The sequence below is a fragment of the Thamnophis sirtalis genome, unplaced genomic scaffold (assembly GCF_051295495.1).
Source record: "Thamnophis sirtalis isolate CommonGarterSnake01/CBP01778 unplaced genomic scaffold, rThaSir2_p1.2 scaffold_5, whole genome shotgun sequence".
Classification (NCBI taxonomy): domain Eukaryota; kingdom Metazoa; phylum Chordata; class Lepidosauria; order Squamata; family Natricidae; genus Thamnophis; species Thamnophis sirtalis.
In genome coordinates, this window is record NW_028261385.1 from 40,368,141 (window position 1) to 40,388,365 (window position 20,225).

The following is a 20,225-nucleotide window of genomic DNA, read 5'->3' on the forward strand; positions in this document are numbered from 1 at the left end:
ACAATTGGTGGCTAACTAAATACTTTTTTGCCCCACTGTATACATTAATTCTTCTATTCACAAATTATATACTTGGCATTAAATACAACTTGCTGACTTTACTACTGGGTCAATGCAAACATTTGATTTGGATATTAAGCTTGTCAGCAATTCCATACATGCCTTATAAAGAAGTTCAACATTCACATATTGTGATACATATCCATAGCTGTTTTCAAAGTATATACAATAAGCAAGATATTTCATTTGCAGCCATTGGAACATAAGAATATTTGCCTGGGATGTTAGCAAAAGGTTTTGCTAAACATAACTGATATTTTCTGCTCAAGGAAAGATTGTACTAGAGTAGTTAAGTAGCTTTTATAGTCTGGTATATCAGGCTTTCTGAAAGCAATTAATTAGGTGCATATCTTTATAAAAAATAAAGTTTAAATATACTAAGAACTTCAAAATTATTGCATGGCATCATCCTGAGATTATTTCATGATTAGTGCTCCCTGAAGAAATAATTATTTCTTCAGGGAGCACTAATAATTAAACTAAAATTAAAAAACATTTAATAAAAAAAAAGAAATAATTATGGAGCTATAAGGTATTTGTATAGGCCCTTTGAATGTAGCTATGTTCATATTTAGGCAAGAAAAACAAAATGCACAAGTACAGTATAGGTGGTACCTTGCTCAATAGTAGTAACTGTGAGAGGGATCTTGTAGTCCTAGTGGACAACCATTTAAATATCAGCCAGCAGTGTGCAGCAGCTGCCAAAATAGCCAACACAGTTCTAGGCTACATAAACAGAAGGATAGAATCGAGATCACTTGAAGTGTTAATACCACTTTATAATGCCTTGGTAAGGCCACACTTGGAATACTGCATTCAGTTTTGGTCGCCACGATGTAGAAAAGATGTGGAGACTCTAGATAGAAAGAGTGCAGAGAAAAACAACAAAGATGATTAGGGGACTGGAAACTAAAACATATGAAGAACTGTTGCAGGAACTGGGTATGTCTAGTTTAATGAAAAGAAGGACTAGGGGAGACATGATAGCAGTGTTCCAATATCTCAGGGGTTGCCATAAAGAAGAGGGAGTCAAACTATTCTCCAGGGCACCTGAGTGTAGAACAAGAAGCAATGGGTGGAAATTAATCAAGGAGAGAAGCAACTTAGAACTGAGGAGAAATTTCCTGGTGGAACAATTAATCAGTGGAACAGCTTGCCTCCAGAAGTTGTGAGTTGTGAATATCTTCTCTGAACATGTTTATTTCAGTTCGTTGGTTGGTTGATGGCCAATGAAAAGCCCTGTTCATTGTGAAGTCACATTAAGTACAAAAATCCCAGTCACTTTGTTAAAATAAATTTATTATATTATAAATATATAATTTTCTGATAAATGTTAAGTTGTACAACATGCTGCCTGGGTCTATTTCCAATGTATGTTAATTCAGATTTTATTTTCTATTAGGAATGTAGATATATCAGTCCATGAAATCATCATCTGTCCATTCATCCTAAGTGGAAAAAAAATCAAATTAACCACATATTACAAAATATTAAAACTCCCAACTTACTCCTAAATCATTTTTTCCTGCATGAAGATTGGTCACAATAAGTATCCTGTTAGAGTGAATTAACTACTAGAGCTTTGAAAAACATTCCCCTTAATTTATCAAGGATCTTGATTACATATCAATGTTTTTAATATCAAAAGGTAAATTTTATTCATATAAAGCAAATAAGACAAGCCTATTATCATCAGCATTTTCAAATAAATTACAACTATTACTGCACAACTTCAATACTGTAAGCATTTAAAGATGGAAGAATCTCAGTATACATAAATTTGGTTCTAGCATGTCCAGATGTCCAACTGAAACAGGACATGAAAAGGGTGTCACCTGAGCCAAAAAGACCAGAATGAATGGTACAAATATTTAATTCAATGCAAGGTAACCTCATCTTCTAAAAATGGGTGTAGTATATTAGGGATAAATTCTGATTGCTTAGTTTAAACCAGCAGTCACCAACCGGTGGTCCGTGGATTTATTGAACTAAATCAAGGATCCACAAACTACGGCCCCTGGGCCGGATACATGCAATGAATGTTTGTGTTGCTGCAGAAAGTCTCCCCTTCGGGTTTTTTTTGTAGGGGTCAGAGGAGAAATTCCAACTTGGGGTCTGCTTCAGCCTCCTAGTGCGGGCTTTGGCCAAAGACTGGAGGGAAGTGCCTCTGGTAGCAAAGAGCTGGAGAGCCTTCTTCCAGTGGAACTGCATCATGGCCTGGAACAGCTGACCATCTCAGCCCGCTGAACCTCCAGGAGTCTGTATGTGGCCTTGCACTCCCGCAGGTCTTCCCTCTGCTTGGAAAGCCTATGCTCGTAGTCCTCAGTGAGATGCTTTGGCTGAGCCGCCTCGGTCAGATCCAATTTGAACTAAGCCAGATGTTTTGACAACTCTTTCTCGTGGTGGCTGCTTAGCTTCAACAAATGCTTCCTGGGACCCCAAGGAGCCCAGACAGGCAATAAGCAGCTAGGAGGGGAGGGGCGAGTAGAGGCTAGTGAGGCACCCCTTGACGTGAGTGACATGAGTTGGCCATGCCCACCCAGTCACGTGACCACCCAGCCAAGCCCATGTAGCCTGTCATTAGGCAGATCATATTAGTGGTCCACGGGATTTAAAATTATGAATTTAGTGGTCCCTGCTGTCCGAAAGGTCTCGTTTAAATCATGATTTGATTTAGCTCATGTTCTTCCAACATGTTTTGCATTTAATGTCACATTTATTTCAAAATCAAAAGTACAAATCAGAGGTGGGTTGCTGCTGGTTCGGCCCGGATAGACTGAAACGGTAGGAGCAGAAGTGGGAGGCTCTGCCCACCCACTCGGACACTTCTGTGCATGCGCAGAAGCATCGTGCACACGCCTGAACCAATAATAAAAAAATTGGCAACCTACTTCTGGTTCAAATCTATGTTTCACTAATTTTTCCACAGCAATTCAAATATAGTACAGTATCAGCTTCTAATTTTGACCTTGTTATTGTACTTGAAATTTAATTTAATATTTCTTTCATAGAATTTGACAAAGTAGAATAAATAAAAATTAGGTTTTTCCCTTAAATATTCTAGTTCAGCATTATGTGTTCAATGTAAAAACCGTCTAATTGTGTAACATTCAAGTTAACTGGTTAACAGTTGCAGTGCTAATTTTAATTGTCCACATATTCCTGATACTTTCAGATTTTGAAAATAAGGTATACATTTCTTAATATCTATAGTCTTATAAGTTGCTGTGTAAGGTATCTGGGAACTGGTCCCGCCCCTTTTGATTCCATGATAATTTATTCTCTACTTCTTTATTACATTTGCATAACTACCCATCTATTGTAGTGACTCTGGATCACTCACATGATAAACAAAACACATTAAAGCCACTAAAACCACAATTCAAATTAAAAAGTAGATAAAAATAAAAAAAAATATGATGGCATATATTACAGATTAATGCTGTGCGGTATCAGGTAGAAATTTTAGTGAATGATCCAGAGACTTCATTTCTTATGAGCTAAAGAAACCAATAAAAATTGATCAGAGATTTGCTCTGATAAGGGGAACAAAATAGCTGCATTGTCTCTGTTTAAAAAAAAATTGGCATAAGAAAAAGCGATTTTTGACACAATACAGGTGCCATCTAAAAACAAACAGTGATCCTGATTTAATAACAGTTTAAATATAAATTTAATCTGGTGATATAACATTTACTAACCTCCTCCATTCTAGATTTTTTCGAGATGAATTCATCACCTTCATAGCCTTTTCTTTTTTTCCTATTAAAATCCCACATAAGAAAAATGTTAGAGGGCATGTTCCACTATTAAATTTATTCAATCCCATTTTTATATTAAAAAGAATGCAATAATTAAATTACTCTGTAGAATAGAGGTCTCCAATCTTTCCAGTTTTGTGAACTGGCTAATAGGAGAGGGGATGGTTCCACACAAGTAATGGGCGCTTATGTGTACAGCTCCATCTATGCATCCCACCACTCTTGCAAATGTAGCTTCCCATATGAGCGTCCGCCACTCACACAAATGGAGCTGTGTGCATTTGCCTGCCACTTGCGTGGCCCAGGGGATCCCTGGTGTAGAAGATTTATTCAACACCAACTGATTCTAATACTAATCCTATCCTGCTCCAAGAGCCTGAAGACATGGCTCTGCCGATTGACCTAGGGAACAAATAGTGCAGTTCTACATTGGAAGTGTGGATTGATGGCAGACTCCATCTCCTCATCACTTGCTCTGCCCTCCACCCATCTATCTTTTTGGTTCTCAGATTGATATATTATTCTCATTGTGTGCCTTTGTCATTGTTTATTTTATTATTCTATTATTTACTTCGTCTATTTACACTCCTTTCATTTTTCTTTTTATTATTGAAAGCCGCCTAAAGTCACCCCATGGCAAGATAGGCGGCAAATAAATGTAACAAATAAATATAACCATTCTTAGAGTAGTGGGTGATTGTGAGAGTCCATCTCTCCCAGAGATTAAGGACTCTGGAAAATCTAGAGGCCTTCTGCATGCAGGTGGCAATAAGAACTCAGAGTAACTCAAAAAGTACAGCAGGCTTGGGACATTTCCTTTCTGCAGTTAGGGCAGATTTAACACTATAAATCCCTTAAAACTATAAATTAAAATTTATCTCTGAGGTAAATGAAAAGTTTGTTAGACATATACTTTTGTATACCGGAATCAACTTCCATAAGATATATGTTTTTCATTGATAGACTGCCGAAAAATTAATGTAAAGAAGTCTGATGAAGTTGGAAAAATAATAAATTCAATAAACCAACCTTCAGATTAATATAAATATTATTTTGCAATTTCTTTCTACTACTTTTATGAAGCCTTCAGTAACAGAACACCTGAGGCTTTTGGTATCCAATTTAGCAAAAAAAGGGGAAGGGGGGGGATAAGAATGAAGAGCCTCACCATTTCTGTCTTCCCTATCAACTGTTTGTTTCACTTTTTCCATCATGCAACCTACAAAAGACTACTTTTGAGAGTGTATAATCCACAGCAGAATAAAGATTACCTAAATTTAATCCAAGTGTTCTTTGAAAGTAAAGTTTTCCTATTTATATAAATGATTTGAACCTAGTAGAGGAATGTGGCATTACAAAATACCTACAACCCCAAGTAAGTTCTAATGTTGCTACATGAGGTAAACTATTGTTTTTATATAACATCTTTCATCTCTTTATCTACATTTATTGTATAACATAAACCTGTCCCTACTCAACTTTGCTGCAAGAAAGTTTTTGCTAAGCAACATTATAATCCACAAAATGACTTTCATCGTATTATACGTTCAAGCCCCAACTGAGGAATAAATACTGACAAACACCTGGAATAGCATCAATAGAGACAACTCTAGCCAGAAATTAGGCCATTAGAACAGAATAAATTTAACAAAACTTTAAACTGTTACTTACATATTTGAATTAAGAGCAAGTTCTGGACTGTGACATTTTTCTAGTTTCTGTTTTAATACAGCAACCTCTTCAGGATGTGGTAGCTCATATTTTTTTACCAGATTTTTCATGCCTACACAATTGCAATAAACACTTATCAAAATATTATAAAAATATGAACTTTTATGTTACTTACCAAAAACAGATCAGGAAATTCTAAGAAAACGAATGTGCTGGTTGAAAATTTTCTCACTCACAAAACAATTTGCATTCTAAATAATTTTGTATTTAGCCTACTTGCTCCTACAAAACTGATCAAAAGGCAATTACCTGGATTTTTTGGGAGGGGGTGTATTATTACAAAAGAATTGTAGGCAGGCTATATATGAACCAAATGAAGCTAAATCTGAAGGACTTTAGGTTATTGCAAACTTATCCAAATGGAACTGCTTCAGATGTCAACTAAGGAATTCTCTAATTACAAGATATATGTTAGAGCAGTGGTTCTCAACCTTCCCAATGCCGTGACCCTTTAATACAGTTCCTCATGTTGTGGTGACCCCCAAACATAAAATTGGTGTCTCAGTTCCTAAGACCATCTAAAATATGTGTTTTCCTATGGTCTTAGGTGACCCCTGTGAAAGGGTCGTTCGACCCCCAAAGGGGTCCCGACCCACAGGTTGAGAACCACTGTGTTAGAGGATATTCAGATTAGGAATCAATTTTTTTCTCAGGACAGACTTTAGCTGAATGCATGCAGGGGAGGCCACCATGTGCCTAAGTAATTGGTTCTATTGTTTAAATGTTCAAAAGTATTAAAACTGTTTTAAAAAAAATACTTGGAACCTGCCTTCTTATAACTTAAGAATGTTATTTAAAGTGCCACATTTCAGGAAGATGGACTGTTTCTTTTCAAGAAACACTTCAATATCTGAAGAGTGCTATCAAATTCTTTTTTTCTCTGCAGCATACTGGATTCAAACAGAAACAAGATGCTTTGAAGCATTCAATACATTCACAAAATATTTGTCCATAAGACCTTAAAGATAGCTCCATTATTTCCCTAGATTTCACAGCTGCCTCTATACTAATTCCCATGGAGACAGACACTGCTGACATGCCACATATGCACCCCTGCATAATTTGAAGCACATTTTTTATTTTGAAACACTATCCTATGTAGCTGGCAAAGTTGTTAGCGGAGGAAAAATATTTTTCTCTGGCATAAGATGGGTTAGACTGGCTTCTGATAGCTTGTTTGGTTAACCTGTGAACCTCATTCTGTCCCTTATTGTTCAAAACAAAATAAGCTTCTCACCATCTTGAGGTGGGTAACAAATGATCCCACTAAAACCAAAACTTTGCATTCCTCTCCAAATCTAGTCCTCATGCCATGCAGAGCAGTTACTGTTCATGGTCTCTTTCAGATTAGAAACAAATCTTTCATGGCTAAGAAGTGCTTCAGCTTCTTTTACGCATCCTTGGCTTAAATATCCTGTTCTTTTACCAATCAATCAATCTTTATTATGATCATAGACCAGCAAATAAAAGCATTAAAACAATAATAGCAAAACATAAAAAACAGACAAGCATAATAATATATTGTGATTAGTAGTGGATTAACATAGGCTGTTAAAGTTTGCCTAATTTTACATACAGCATAGCAGAATTTGGCGACATCCAGATAAATTACTTCATACCAATCTGATTAACAGTAGTTGAAAGTAAAAAAGATCAGTATTTCCCAGATATTTTAGTAGGTAAGGTGTAATAAATTGAATCTATGAGTCCTTATAGAAGGTGCAATATAGCAGGACATCAGCTATAGCTTCATAGTTACTGTGGTTTCTCTTCAGATCGTACATATAAAACTTTCACTCTTTTACTAAATTTAGCAATAGCACTTACACATATATACCACTTCCTAGAGCTTTACAGCCCTCTAAGCAGTTTACAAAGTTGGCATATTGCCCACAATAATCTGAGCTCCCATTTTACCAACATTTTACCAATGGAAGGATGGGTCAATCTTGAGCCAGTCAGGATCGAACTGTTGGCAGGCAGAAGAATTAGCCTGCAATACTGCACTCTAATTACTGCACCATCATGGCTTTATTTTAATTGACATACATTTATTTTTACCAATGTCAAAGTAGAGTGCAAATATACAGTTAGTTACACTAAAATTGTTATTTCATTGTTTTAGTTTTCCTGGAGTCTAATCATATAGTTAGCAATACAGTCACAGAGAAAATGTTAGAGCCATTTCTTTACACCGTTTATACCTCAATGGTTCAAAATATAAATCAACTGAAACAGAATCTAGTAAGTCTTAAAGAAAAAAAACATTGGATAGTTGTTGACATTTTAATATCTCCGGGACTACACCGTGCACAATATTAAAAGGAACTCTTTCTGGAATCAGGCAACATAAAACTCAGTATCAAAACAGATAGAGCAAACCTGTTGTTAATGAGTCTGTGCCATAATTAATACTGCAGAAATCCATATCGCTACAAACATTTTATATAACAGGATATATCGTTGGTACTCTCTGAGCTTGGCTGTTTTCTTGCAGAAATTTACATTACCCAAACTAGGTAACATCCTCAGTGCTACACTATCATCATCAGCAACTAACACTGATGATACCTAATTAGGATAATGAAACATCTGCAAGTAAAAAACAACCAAACTCAGAGAGCACCAAAGACCCTTCATTTCAACCCTGAGCTACAAATATTCTCCTTTATTGATAATTGGATATCCTATACTATGTTATCCTACATGCTGAAATGGGGAATATGAAAACTGGAAACAGACAAGATTGCAGATACAGTATTTTTCTTCTAAAATAATGGGTCCTTTTATTCAGTTAGAAATATCAAAAATAAACTTTTACAACTGTTAAAAGCTCTTCACCTTTTCCTTTCTGAAGCATCAACGATATTTTAAATAAATATGTAGGTACTGTTTCATTGTCAACATCAATACTTACATTTCATTCCGTCCAGCAACTGCGAAAGGGATGTTTTGTTCTCTTTGAGCATTAGGGTTCCTGACAAGTAACTATTAAAAAATTCACAAAATTAGCAAAAATAAATGAACAGCTAAAAAGAATTAAATTATAGATCATAAAAAATGATCATATAGAACATTTCACAATAGGCAATGCCAGTTATTTTAACAGTATTTAAAATACAACTTATGCTCATGAAAGCAATTAAAAAAAAGTAATTTGTGTTAGACTTTCTTGTATTTCCTGCTAAGGTACTCAAGTTTTCCCCCTTGTTTAAAACATTTAGATAGCTGTCTTATACCTAACACTGGGTAGATCCCAATCAAGAAGCCATATTAAAAGTATTAAAACCAAATGCTTTAAAAACAAAAGCCTGGCGCCAGATACACCAGAATTAATTATTTACTGCTGCCAAACTCTTATATAAAGTTGTTCAGGTAATCAAATCAAATCCTGGAATTTGGAGTATATGTCTGACTGAATAGTTGTTGCAGCAGTTATTATTCATGTCTTTTTTATAGCCTATATTTTTCCTACAGAAACAGAGGGTGTTTATGTGATTGCTTAAACATTCAGAAACTGCCTACCTTTCCATATTAAATCCTGCCCTGGATGCACTTGATACCATAGCAGTGAGAGCTGTCTGAGAAGGTGTAAATAGAAGGCAGGCATCTGTCAAAGATACTCGATTAAGAAAATCATCTGCCGTCTTCCTCAATGTCTCAGGATTTTCAAGCAACTGATAACGAGTCTAGAAAATAAGTAACAGACAATAATACTTTGGAATAATTTGTTGCTACAATTTCCTCCAAGCCTATATCCAAGACAAGTACCTTCAAATGAAAGGCAGGTACTAACAGAATTTCCCTGTTTTCAAGCAATAGAATAAAACAAAATAAACTAAAAAGCTTATCTATTTTGTGGTCTTCCCCCACCCCCACTTCAGAATAATCATATATAACACCAAAGGTCTTCTACAGTACCTTGTCCTTCAAAATAAAAAAGCTCGTAGATTTTTAAGCTGATGATATATAATCCTTTACCAAGATTTGTCTTTAATGATAGTTAAGGGTAGCAAAAAAAACAACAACAATTTTTTCTATACCTCCTTACTCATAACTCTGATGTTCATAAGAAATATAATTATATAGGTAATATCCTTATTTATAGAGGAATTAAGAATCCTCTCAAACACATATGAACATCAGCACAAACAACTCAACATTTCCAACCATCATTTTGGCATTCAGTTCTAAAAGCAATATTTTGTTACCATTTTCAAAAACTAAAGAAAGGGTTTTGAAAGATATGCAAAGAAAATCTAAGATATTAAAGATGGAGTCACAAGTTAACATTGATATCCATGTTTCATAGTTTGGCCATTTTAAAATTAGCTTAAAAAGAGCTACTTCGTAATTATCACTGTAAAAGTTTAAATATCTCTGTATTATTCATACCACAACATGTAATACAGTTATTGCAGTCAATGTTTAACTTGGTAAGCAAAAAGGGAAAAAAGCTACCTTCAAATCAATCAATAGCCCTTCAAATGGTCTGTAAGGATTATGTACTATAAGGTGGAAGTTCAGCTGCTGAATAAGAAGTAATTCATATTCCAAGATCTGTTCCAATGTTTTCTCCTGTCCCGCTGGACTGTCACGGAGGTTACTAACAAATTGTGCACTAGATACATTAAATTCATCTACTTTACAAGCCAAGAATGCACACGTTAACCTTAAAAACAAAACAAACATTTTATTGTAACAAAAGTATATGTACTTGAGACAATATAAATAATTTCAAGACCAAAAAATGTTTTCCTGAGAAAAAGGCAGTTTTCACCTTGGAATATGAATATGAGCTCTATATATTTCTTGTCTCTTATTAGTTAAAATTTCAAAAATACATAAACATTATAAATTTTAAATGGTATCAAGGCATAAATGGTTAAGAGTTACTCACATAATTATACGGGGATGATATTCCATTACTGAGTTATTGAGATAAAAACGTTTGAAATACATGCAGGCTGTTCCCTAAAAGAACAAAAAAGTTGGAAAGTTCATTCAAATTACTTGTTATAAACATAATAAATACAAGACACATTTTACAATGCCAATATAAAACTAAATAACATACTGCTCAGTTCTACACACATTATTCAGAAAAAATCAAATCAATAGTCACAAAGCGAATTTATGAAACAAAGGATGCAGTTTATTACTGTACCAATGAAAAGTGCATCTATTTTATGTATAAATTAGCCCACTAGAATAAAATAGCACGTTTGCTCCAATCTACTTGGAGATACTAAAACATTTTTCTATTTATTTATTTTGTGCACAAAACTGATACTAGAATTTCCTTCTAAACAACACACTAGATCAGTAATTCTGACTTCTCCCCAATCAAAAATAGTACACTTCACAAATACAATAAATACAAGTCTACATGCCTATGATCTCAGATAGGTTTATACTCTTCACAACTGTAGTTTTTCCAGAATTATGAGACTTGTTTGATTGTCTCTACTACTGATTCCCAACATAGCTGAGATGTGATCTCCTATAGCAGAATTTAGCAGTATGGCAGAATAATTAGCTTTCCTATCAGTGTTATGATCTTCTGTGCATTCTGCTGCATGTCTGCTGCACAACTCTAGCAGAAGCTGTGACAATATTACAAATTGATTACAAATATTACAATATTACAAACTGATCTAACTGTTGCTCTGACATTTGATGTATAACCTTTTCTTTCTCTTCCCACTTAACAAAATAAGGTGGACCAGGGTATTCATGGGAATGAAGACATCAATTCCAGAGCAACTAACCTTAAGGCGGTACTAATTACTTGGAAAAGAAACTGTTCTGCATTTCTTTTCAGCATTTCAAATCAGCATTATTAATGCTAGTGTACAAAACTATTAACTAATGCTAATGTACAAAAGATTCTGCATATGGAAAAGAAAACTTTGCAAACCACATTAAATTTTGAAAAATGAAGAAATGGCAGATAAAAACTTATGAAGAATAAGATTTAGCTATTTACATCCAACAAAGTTTCATTTCAAATAAGCACCAGCAAGACATTGGTTTCTTTAAACAGAAAAATTAAAACAGGTGTAAAAAATTCAACAACTTACCATAACAGATTTGGGCATTATTGGCTTAAATACAGAGCAAAAGTCTGCTAATCTTTTTTCATAATATTTACAAATTATCAGTTCTTCATGTTGGTCAAGAATAAACGAGTCCGTCTGTTGAACCTTATGAAAGAATAATACATATCTTAAATAGAAATCACAATTCACTAACACAGACTATAGCTATTAAGTGGAACCACTTAAGGCATAAGCCTATACATGAGTCTTACTTACCTAGTACTGTTTACATGTGCAGGACTACCATTCCCATTATCCCCAGGCAGCTAAAGGAATTGAGTGTTATAAATCTACATATTTGCACAGAAGAACTTTGGCAAACCATAACAGAGAGGTCCTTGGTGTTCTCTGAGCTTGCTTGTTTTCTTGCAGATGTTTCATTATCAAACCAGGCAACATCAGTGCATCAATATTCTCTGTCAGTAACAGATTATAACTAGATAGATAGATAGATAGATAGATAGATAGATAGATAGATAGATAGATAGATAGATAGATAGATAGATAGATAGATAGATAGATAGATAGATAGATAGATAGATAGATAGATATAGAGTGAGTTTATCCGCTTAATGGTCAAGGAAACTGTAAAATAATGCACAGATATAATACGATATCTCACTCCTGCCAAGAAAACTGTAACAAAACCTGTTAATGGGGACATGGTACACTATAATATCCATTTCTCTTACCCTTAACAGAAAACAGAATCTATATAAGTATTTTCAAAACTTGGCAACTTTTAAGATCTGCGGACTTCAGTTCCGAGAGTTCCCCAGCCAGCATACTGAATTAGTGTTGGTACATACAGGTTGTCCTCATTGAATGACCACCCATTCAAAGTTACAGTACTGCTGAATGAATGGTACTTGTAACAGCTCCTCATAGTTAACAACCATTGCTGCACCCTCAGTGACATTATCATGATTCCAGTGCTTAGCAACTGGCTCCCAATTATAACAAGCATCATGTTCCAGATATGTGATGTCAGTTTCCAACAAGCAAAGGCAATGGGGAAGCCGGTAGGGCAGCAATCGCACGACAGTGGGTTACAGCAAGAAATGCAGGATTCGCGTTGATCGGGATTGCCAACTGCCTCCATAAATCGGTGTGCTCACGTGACACCCACGAATTACGATCGCGTTGTGAAGTAATAGGGGTTCCCAGTCCCAACTAATGTCGGTAACCAAGGGCTACCTGTAGCATCCTGACAAATCCTAAAGCGGGCAATCCTAAAGACTCGAGGCAAATGTAACGGAAAGCCAGGCTCCTTGGCTCTTTTGCCTATCCCCTTACCTTTCCATTGGCCACAACTTTGCATCTAAACTTGCGGTTGGCATCAGAGCGCCTGCGGGCTAACTCCTCCTCGCTGCGGAAAGTCCAGTAGCGCCTCTGCGTGCTGCTGTGGTACATCACAGCGACGGCCGACGCCGAGCTTCGCCCAACCGCCGACTTCCAGACGAACCGCACTCCTCAACCCCGGAAACGGCGAAACGCGCCGCCACGAGAATGGCCGCCTCCGGCCCCGGCCCCTCCCGCTGTCATCACAGTCGCCACCACTCCGCCCCCAAGTTCCCGGCGTGCTTTGCGCCAAAAAGCCAGGATTTCCCAGCAGGCCCCGAAATCTAAATTCGCGCGGCTTTCTCGCAGGGCCGTTCCGGGAGATAAGACAAGCAGACTCGTTTTATAAGCTCGCACTTCCGGAAAGCTGCGGATAACATTAGAGAAAGACGTCGCGACTTTCTGAAGGGCAACTTTCACGTACACTCAGAAAAAGGAAGCCTTAGATTTTGAGCAACGGCAAAATAAAAGATTTCGCGGGCTCGCACCGCCTACTCAATACCACATGAGCTATTTCAGTTTCCCGTCGCTTACCAGTCGAACCTGCTAATGAATCTTATTCGGTGCTCTGAAATTTTATATATGACTGAATAGAAATACAGGCGAGCCACATCAGAGCATGCGCCAATTTATATCGTGAGCATTTTTCTCAACTAGTGTGAATCTAACTTGGCGCATGCTCTGATGTGACTCGTCTGTATTTCTATTAAGTCAACTGGTAGCTCGAGAACTGCGAGCTAGTGCAGATATAGAGATAAAAAGCGAAGAGCTGTCGCACGCTGCGCGATTCAGAACTGGATTTCCGAGCTACAGCAAGAAAAAGGCTGCTCCGCTTTAGGGTTTTTTCCCCTGTCTGTAAATTGTTCCCAGATTCCTTGTTGTCGATTTGGCTCTCATGACGGTGGGCTTGTTTGTTTTTTGGGGGGTGTCAATTAGCAATTCGCATTTTGGAAACTCGAAGAAAAGGCACCACGATTAGATCCGATTCGACCCTTCCTGGTTGCATGAGATGGGAGTGTAGCCCAACAAGGATATGGGCAAACTGGGTCAACGGAGACTCTGCGTGGACGATCCGCCTAGCTTTGGCCTCCGGCAATCCAGTAGTGTAGGATCTCGGCATTCCGTCCGATTTGGCTGGGACGGAAATTAAAACTGCAGACGTCCTTGCCCTGAAAGCCTCGGAAATGCCCGTCGGTACTGCAACACCATGTCAGTCCCCGGGCGCAGCCTGCAAGGGAATAATAAAACCATTCTCTCCGGTTGGAAAAGAGCGCAGCTCCGAACATCGGTTTGCCTGACCTGCCATCTTCCGAACAGGTTGAACTTCATTTCCCATAGTGCCCGAGGCCGGCCCAGGAATTATGGGAGTTGGAGTGCAACGCATCAGCTGGGTCTCCGAAAGGGGAAAAGGATTCCTCCTCCTATTGGATGTGGCGCTGCGGAGAGAAAAGAGTTTCTCAATGAGAACCCAATTCGAAGCGGGTTTTTTCCTTCGTCTTCTCAACGTTGCGAGAAATTGGATCCTAGCTTTTCTGATGAACTCAATGCCTGGGGAGGCGGCTCCAAAAAGGATCTCACATCTCCAAAAAGCAGTTTCATAGTCCTCTTTTATAAAAGAAATACTATGCAGTTGAACTATCAGCTCTGTACTATCAAATTTAATAGTAGGTTCCCACTGGGTGGGTTACTCTGTTGTAGGTAGATCTTTGAACAATTTACCGGGACCGGCAGGAATCGTTTAATGCATGATTTAATCCTTCTGAAGCAAAATGTTGTGATGCCTTTAATGTCTTTTTCTATGCAGGCACAAAGGGTGACTTCATTAGAAGATGCCTCTGGCCGAACAGGCTTCGCTTACCGCCTTCATTAGAGCAGGATAACAGCCACCCACTCCACCATAGATCTCTGATAGGCAATTTGTGCTGATTTGACGGGGAAAAAAATCTTTATCAAGTCATCTTCGTATGCAGTTTTCAGAAGATGCACTCATGCTGATTCAGTCCCTGGAATAGCTGCAAAAAATGTAGATCTTTAGCCTTAAGTTATTCATTTTCTCCAAAACAAATGTTTAAAGGTAATGAAAGGCTTATTTATATCCATGCTATGGTTAGTTGTTCCACCTCCTTAACTGCCAAGAAATAATTTTGTTCAGTCTGAATTTTTAACTTTTGGCTTGGCTTCTATAAAGATATAATATATAACACTTTGCCAGTTAGGAGGGGATAAATAGAGATACATGAAAAAAAGTTTAAATTGTCTGACAAAAATAGTTACAATAGATACCTAGTAATATTAATAGTATAATAGTTCTGCAATATAGTGACAATATTGACAAAAACTCCTGCTGTTCCACAATATAGAAATGATAGCACCACAATTGCATTAATGGTCAATACAAGTCAAAGGTGAAAAGTTGGGCTTTCAAGTTAGTCTAAGATGAATAATATTGATTGTATAAAGTAGGCCCAGATGGGAAAGCTCAGGATGTAATTAAGTAAACAAGTAGTCACTGGTTCTTCATGCTTATTTCAAATATATGGCATATCTTAGGTTGCAGATTCCTAATACAGAAGAAGTTATCCATGTGCTTTGTGTTTCTAGAAATACTAGATCAGCAAATTAATGTTGCTGATTTATTCAAATTGTTGCAAAAAGCAATAGTGATCTTGTTCAATGTTTTGAAAGCAGCAGTAGCAAAAATATTTTATAAAGTTTACCAAGCCATTAATGGTGGAAGGGGATAATGCAAATAAATAAAACCTCAGTACCTGTTTAATGGTACAGTTTTAATGGATGACTCAGAAAGATGCACCACTGAAAATTAAAACTGGAAACTGAAATGTGCTAGTTAATTATGAATGGCTCAATTGCCTGTTGTGCAAATTGTCCAGAGGCTAGAAAATTAGAAATGCAGTGTTAATTTTACAAGTATTGTAATCTCATTTTCATAACTAGCTGTAAAAGTTATTAATCAGTTGCTCTGGCCAGTCATGTGTAAACATTCTTAATCTATAAAGATGTTTTATTTTGCCATTAAGCATTACATGTCCTAGAATATTTGATCAGAATTATGAGAATGGTGGAACAGCAAAGCAAACTTGGAAGATAATGAAAATTATCCAAATACTTATCCCTTTAAGAATGTACTACCTAAGTTATATCAAAATCTGCCAGAATTTTGCTGAGGTTTTATTTAAAAAATAAGAATGTACTTCCTTGTTTCTTATTTATTTCTTAAATAAGAATGTCTTGTTTCCCTTGCAGCAAGAGTATGGACCAGATGTAGAGAAGCTGAATGGCTCTCCAGAGACTACTGAATAACTTCTCCCATCAATTTGGCCATTGGCCTTGTGGTCTTTTATTAACAAAAGTTGGATTTCATGAATTGGCCAATTTAGTCATCCACCTTTTATAAATGTGTTTTTTTTAAATGTCACTGTAGACTTAAACAAATGCAATAAATTAAAGATGATATCTAAGGTTCCAAAAAACAGCAGTGTATGTGAAAACTCAAAATGCCAAATTAATTCTTGGGAGTGATTAACTTTACCACCTTGAATGGAAAATATCAACTCACCTAATTATTTCAAATACTAAACCATAGTATGAATGAAGCCCTTTCCATCTCTGAGAATTGGAATTATTATTCCAATTCTTCTGTGTAAAAAATGGCCCCAGCATGGGCATAAAGATCAATGAGTGCACACATATGTGGAATTCCTGAACTAGCAACTAGTACATGTTTGAAACTTAATACATGTGTCAAAGATCTTTCTTGGTGCAAGGCAGAATGCTGATGTTTACTTTAGCTTCAGAGTGCATGCTTCATTAGTATGTTTTGATATTAATTATCTTTAAATTAAAGAGTCAGTTTAATGTAATGGTTACAAATGCAAGGCTAGGAATGAGAATTCTTACATCCTAGAGCAGGGGTGTCAAACTCACGACCCGTGGGCCAAATGCATCACATGCTGGGCCCGCCCCTGCCTGGTTTAGCAATGGGGGGGGGAGTCCCTATACGTCACGTGATGATGCCATGACACGAGTTTGACATCCCTATCCTAGAGCCTTAGATTTCAGTTAGCTAAAACACTGGAGTGGGGGAAAGAATGACTTTGATGTAGGGTCAATGAAAAAAGAATTGAGTGGGGAATTCAAAATATGCTCTGTCTTCTGATTTTTCAAAGGCTGTGGTCCATTATGTACAGTATACTTAATACCCATTGACCAGATCATCAAGGTGATCTTCACAAGAGATTGGCAATGTTGCTTGCAGATTATTTTACTTCAACCGAGTATAGTAGCAGAGTCTGAAGTGGGAAGTAGTAAAAGGCTTAGGTTCTTTATTCTGGCAGTCCTGCTCATGATTACTGTGCTATGTCCCTGGTAGCACATAAGACTGGTTGCCATTGAAGGTGGTGGTGCCATAGGCATCTGCTCTTAGATACAATGATTTAACAGTGGGGGACATCAAAATGCAAAGCCCACCCTTTCAAACTGTGTCCTACTATCATAGGACAAATACATAAATCACAGTATTTGAGTCAGGATATAATGACATATTTAATCACTAGCCATGTCCATTATGGGTGCCTGTGGGTGAAGTGATATTGTGGCTCTTCAGAATCCATTATTTATGGCTTCAGATTGTTTATTATTCCGTTAAAAACCATATTTAATTCAGACTGTGTAGATATACACTATTTGTTTCCACTTCTGACAGTTAAGGGATAGGCAAGAAGCCCTACTGCTGTTAACTAAGGCTTGGGGGGGGGGGGGACACACAAAAAGATACAAAAGAAGCCTCTGGTTCTTTCTACCATTCTGTTGGTTTCATTGCTAGTCATTTGAGTGCTGGGTTGGTGCTAAGGAGACCCAGTTCAAATCCCTTTGTCTCTATGATAACTAATCTTGGGACAGTCAGTCTTTGTCAAGCTAACATTGTGTGCAACAATTCTGAGAATTTGTTATCCCACCAGAAGTAAAGGTATTAAAAGATGTGATGTGGATTGAGATCCTTAGCATGTAGAACTGTGAACATCTCCTGTCAGATTTTGCATCATCCAGAAGTAAAATGGATAGATGTTGCTGTAATTATTCCTGTTAAAAAGACATGATTTAATGCTAAGCCAGTTTACTTTTTTTTCCTGAGGCAAGAATAGTGCTTGGTCTTTTGAGTACCAAGACAAGGACCTCACTCCAAAAAGTAGTGGTTGGACCAGTCAAAAGCAAAGATTGATGTCAAATTATTTACATTTAAATGAACATTGCCCTCCAAATATACAGGAGTAGAAGCTTCAAGAATTTCCAACCAGCCTGTGCATTAAAAATGTTTCATTTCCAAATCCTGTGACATGCATGAGAGGATTTCCCTAATAAATACTAAGTATGACTCGACTGCCTGTTTTTCAGATTCACAATAAAGCACTAACATGAACCAGACCAGCTGCCTTACTGATAAGTGTTTTCCTTCTCCACTTGAAAAACAGGTCTGTTCTGGGATAAAAGAAAGAAATATTCTTCTCTTTTTTTTCCTGTAGCCTTGATTACATTGAAATTCACAAGTACCAATGGTTCCCTCCCTGGCTCTGTTGTTGCCATGGTTATGTTTTCTCAACAGGAATCTCCCCCTACTCTGCTTGCCTGTATAATATATTAAATAGGAATAAGATTATTATTTTTGTGTGTGTTAGTGTTCAAGAAATTGCAGAGGAATAAAAAGAATGGCATAAAGGAATGCTATTGTTAAGGGCTACTACTACTCTGAATGGTGTGGTATTGTCTTTTGTTTCTTTGGGGTGAGAAGCAAAACACAAACCACACGTATGGTAAGAGTAGTATTGCTTGCTTGGAATAGGTATACCCTTAAAACTTGTGACAGTCACTGATCTTACACCTGAATCTAGGCTGCAAAGTGTGTAGACCAGATGTAGAGAAAATTAATGGCTCTTCAGAGACTGCTGAATAACCTCTTCTGTCAATTTTAGCCATTGTCTTTTATTAACAAATGCTGAAATTTAAAAAACCATACACATGCAATGGCTTTCCTTTCAGCTGATCATTTATCTAAAGATTCAGCTTCATTGTTTTTGTTTTTACCTAAATTAATTCTAAACTCCCCTTTGTCCCAGTTCTGGTTACATTAGGTATTGCATTGGTGATTGTGCGGGGGAAATCAGTTACTAATACCAGTAGAGCACCAGAATTAGCCAATTCATATCAATCAAGTATAAAATGTATAACAATTGCTTCTTGTTTCAGTCACATATCCACAGAATATATTAAATATTTGTACTCGACCTGCTGAATTTTCTAGAATATAAAAGGCATGGTTATTTGAAGTAATTACATGGGCAGTTATACTATTATATTCAGTAGATTCTACATCTCAAGCTCCTGGCTATTCAGGAGAGGAATTTTCACCCCTTTTTCATTGGCAAGGTTAAGTAAAATGGATATATTTAGCCTACTTATTTTTATTGGAAAGCATGGGAAATCATATGGCTGTCATTCCCATAGTTTCCACAAAAGGGCCTAAGAGCTACCTTCAATTTAGGGTCACAGCTTTTCTACTCCTGGTTGTGTTGTAACCTTCAATGGTATAATTCGATTAATTTAAACATTCAAAAACCTCCCAATTTGCCTTGTCCAAATATTAATAAGTGGGAAAATTACATAAAGGTTTGTGAAACTTTATATGATTAATCTTCCAGGATCTTGCAGAAGTTCCCCACAACTACAGTTAAAACTAATGCACAAGAACGAGACTGGAACTCACCTGATTATTGTACAGGGCGGGGCATAACCTTTTCCTAGGGGGTCACAGCAACACTTGTAATAACAACACAAATAATTCATACACCATTCGAAAGCCCATCAAAAACTGAGTTTATTGACACGATTTAATAGTCAGTATGACCACCATTAGCCCTTCGAACAGCATTCAAACGAGGTGGATAAGAACACAACAAATCTTCAAACAGTTCCGTTCGATTTTCCAGATTTTTCAACACAGTTTCCAAATTCATTCTCAAAGTTTCAACCGAAACAAATTTAACATTTAATAGCTCATTCAATTCAGTTTTTTATGGGCTTTAAAATGAGGTGTCGCGGAAGTTGTAAACTGCTGTCGATCTTGCTGTGACCCCCTAGGAAAAGGTTATGCCCCGCCCTCTGGAAAATCGAACGGAACTGTTTGAAGATTTGTTGTGTTCTTATCCACCTCGTTTGA

The 20,225-nt window shown here is 36.9% G+C and overlaps 1 protein-coding gene and 1 long non-coding RNA gene across 2 annotated transcripts; one reads left to right on the forward strand and one right to left on the reverse strand.

The window, feature by feature from the left end:
* Nucleotides 1–1,338: 1,338 nt before the first annotated feature.
* Nucleotides 1,339–13,620, reverse strand: CCNH (cyclin H). Its single transcript, XM_087715697.1, has 9 exons — nt 12,950–13,620; nt 11,636–11,758; nt 10,453–10,526; nt 10,014–10,224; nt 9,078–9,241; nt 8,470–8,540; nt 5,493–5,604; nt 3,762–3,822; nt 1,339–1,508 (listed from the first exon to the last, which is right to left on the reverse strand). Exons 1-9 carry the CDS (start codon nt 13,064–13,066, stop codon nt 1,476–1,478), a joined length of 966 nt encoding a protein of 321 aa, XP_087571823.1. The 5' UTR covers nt 13,067–13,620; the 3' UTR covers nt 1,339–1,475.
* Nucleotides 13,621–13,906: 286 nt separating this feature from the next.
* LOC148045341 (uncharacterized) lies at nt 13,907–18,391 on the forward strand. The gene is made up of 2 exons (XR_015696675.1): nt 13,907–15,068; nt 16,259–18,391. It is a non-coding gene; the product is annotated as an uncharacterized LOC148045341 (long non-coding RNA).
* The last annotated feature ends 1,834 nt before the right edge of the window (nt 18,392–20,225 follow it).

Excerpts from the sequence above, each read along its gene's own strand:
- CCNH (XM_087715697.1), bottom strand. The coding sequence starts at position 13,066 with ATGTACCACAGCAGCACGCAGAGGCGCTACTGGACTTTCCGCAGCGAG. Across the intron at positions 10,527-11,635 it reads TAATGCCCAAATCTGTTATG|GGAACAGCCTGCATGTATTT; the intron begins GTAAGTTGTTGA and ends TTGTTCTTTTAG. Across the intron at positions 1,509-3,761 it reads AAAAATCTAGAATGGAGGAG|GATGAATGGACAGATGATGA; the intron begins GTTAGTAAATGT and ends TTTTCCACTTAG.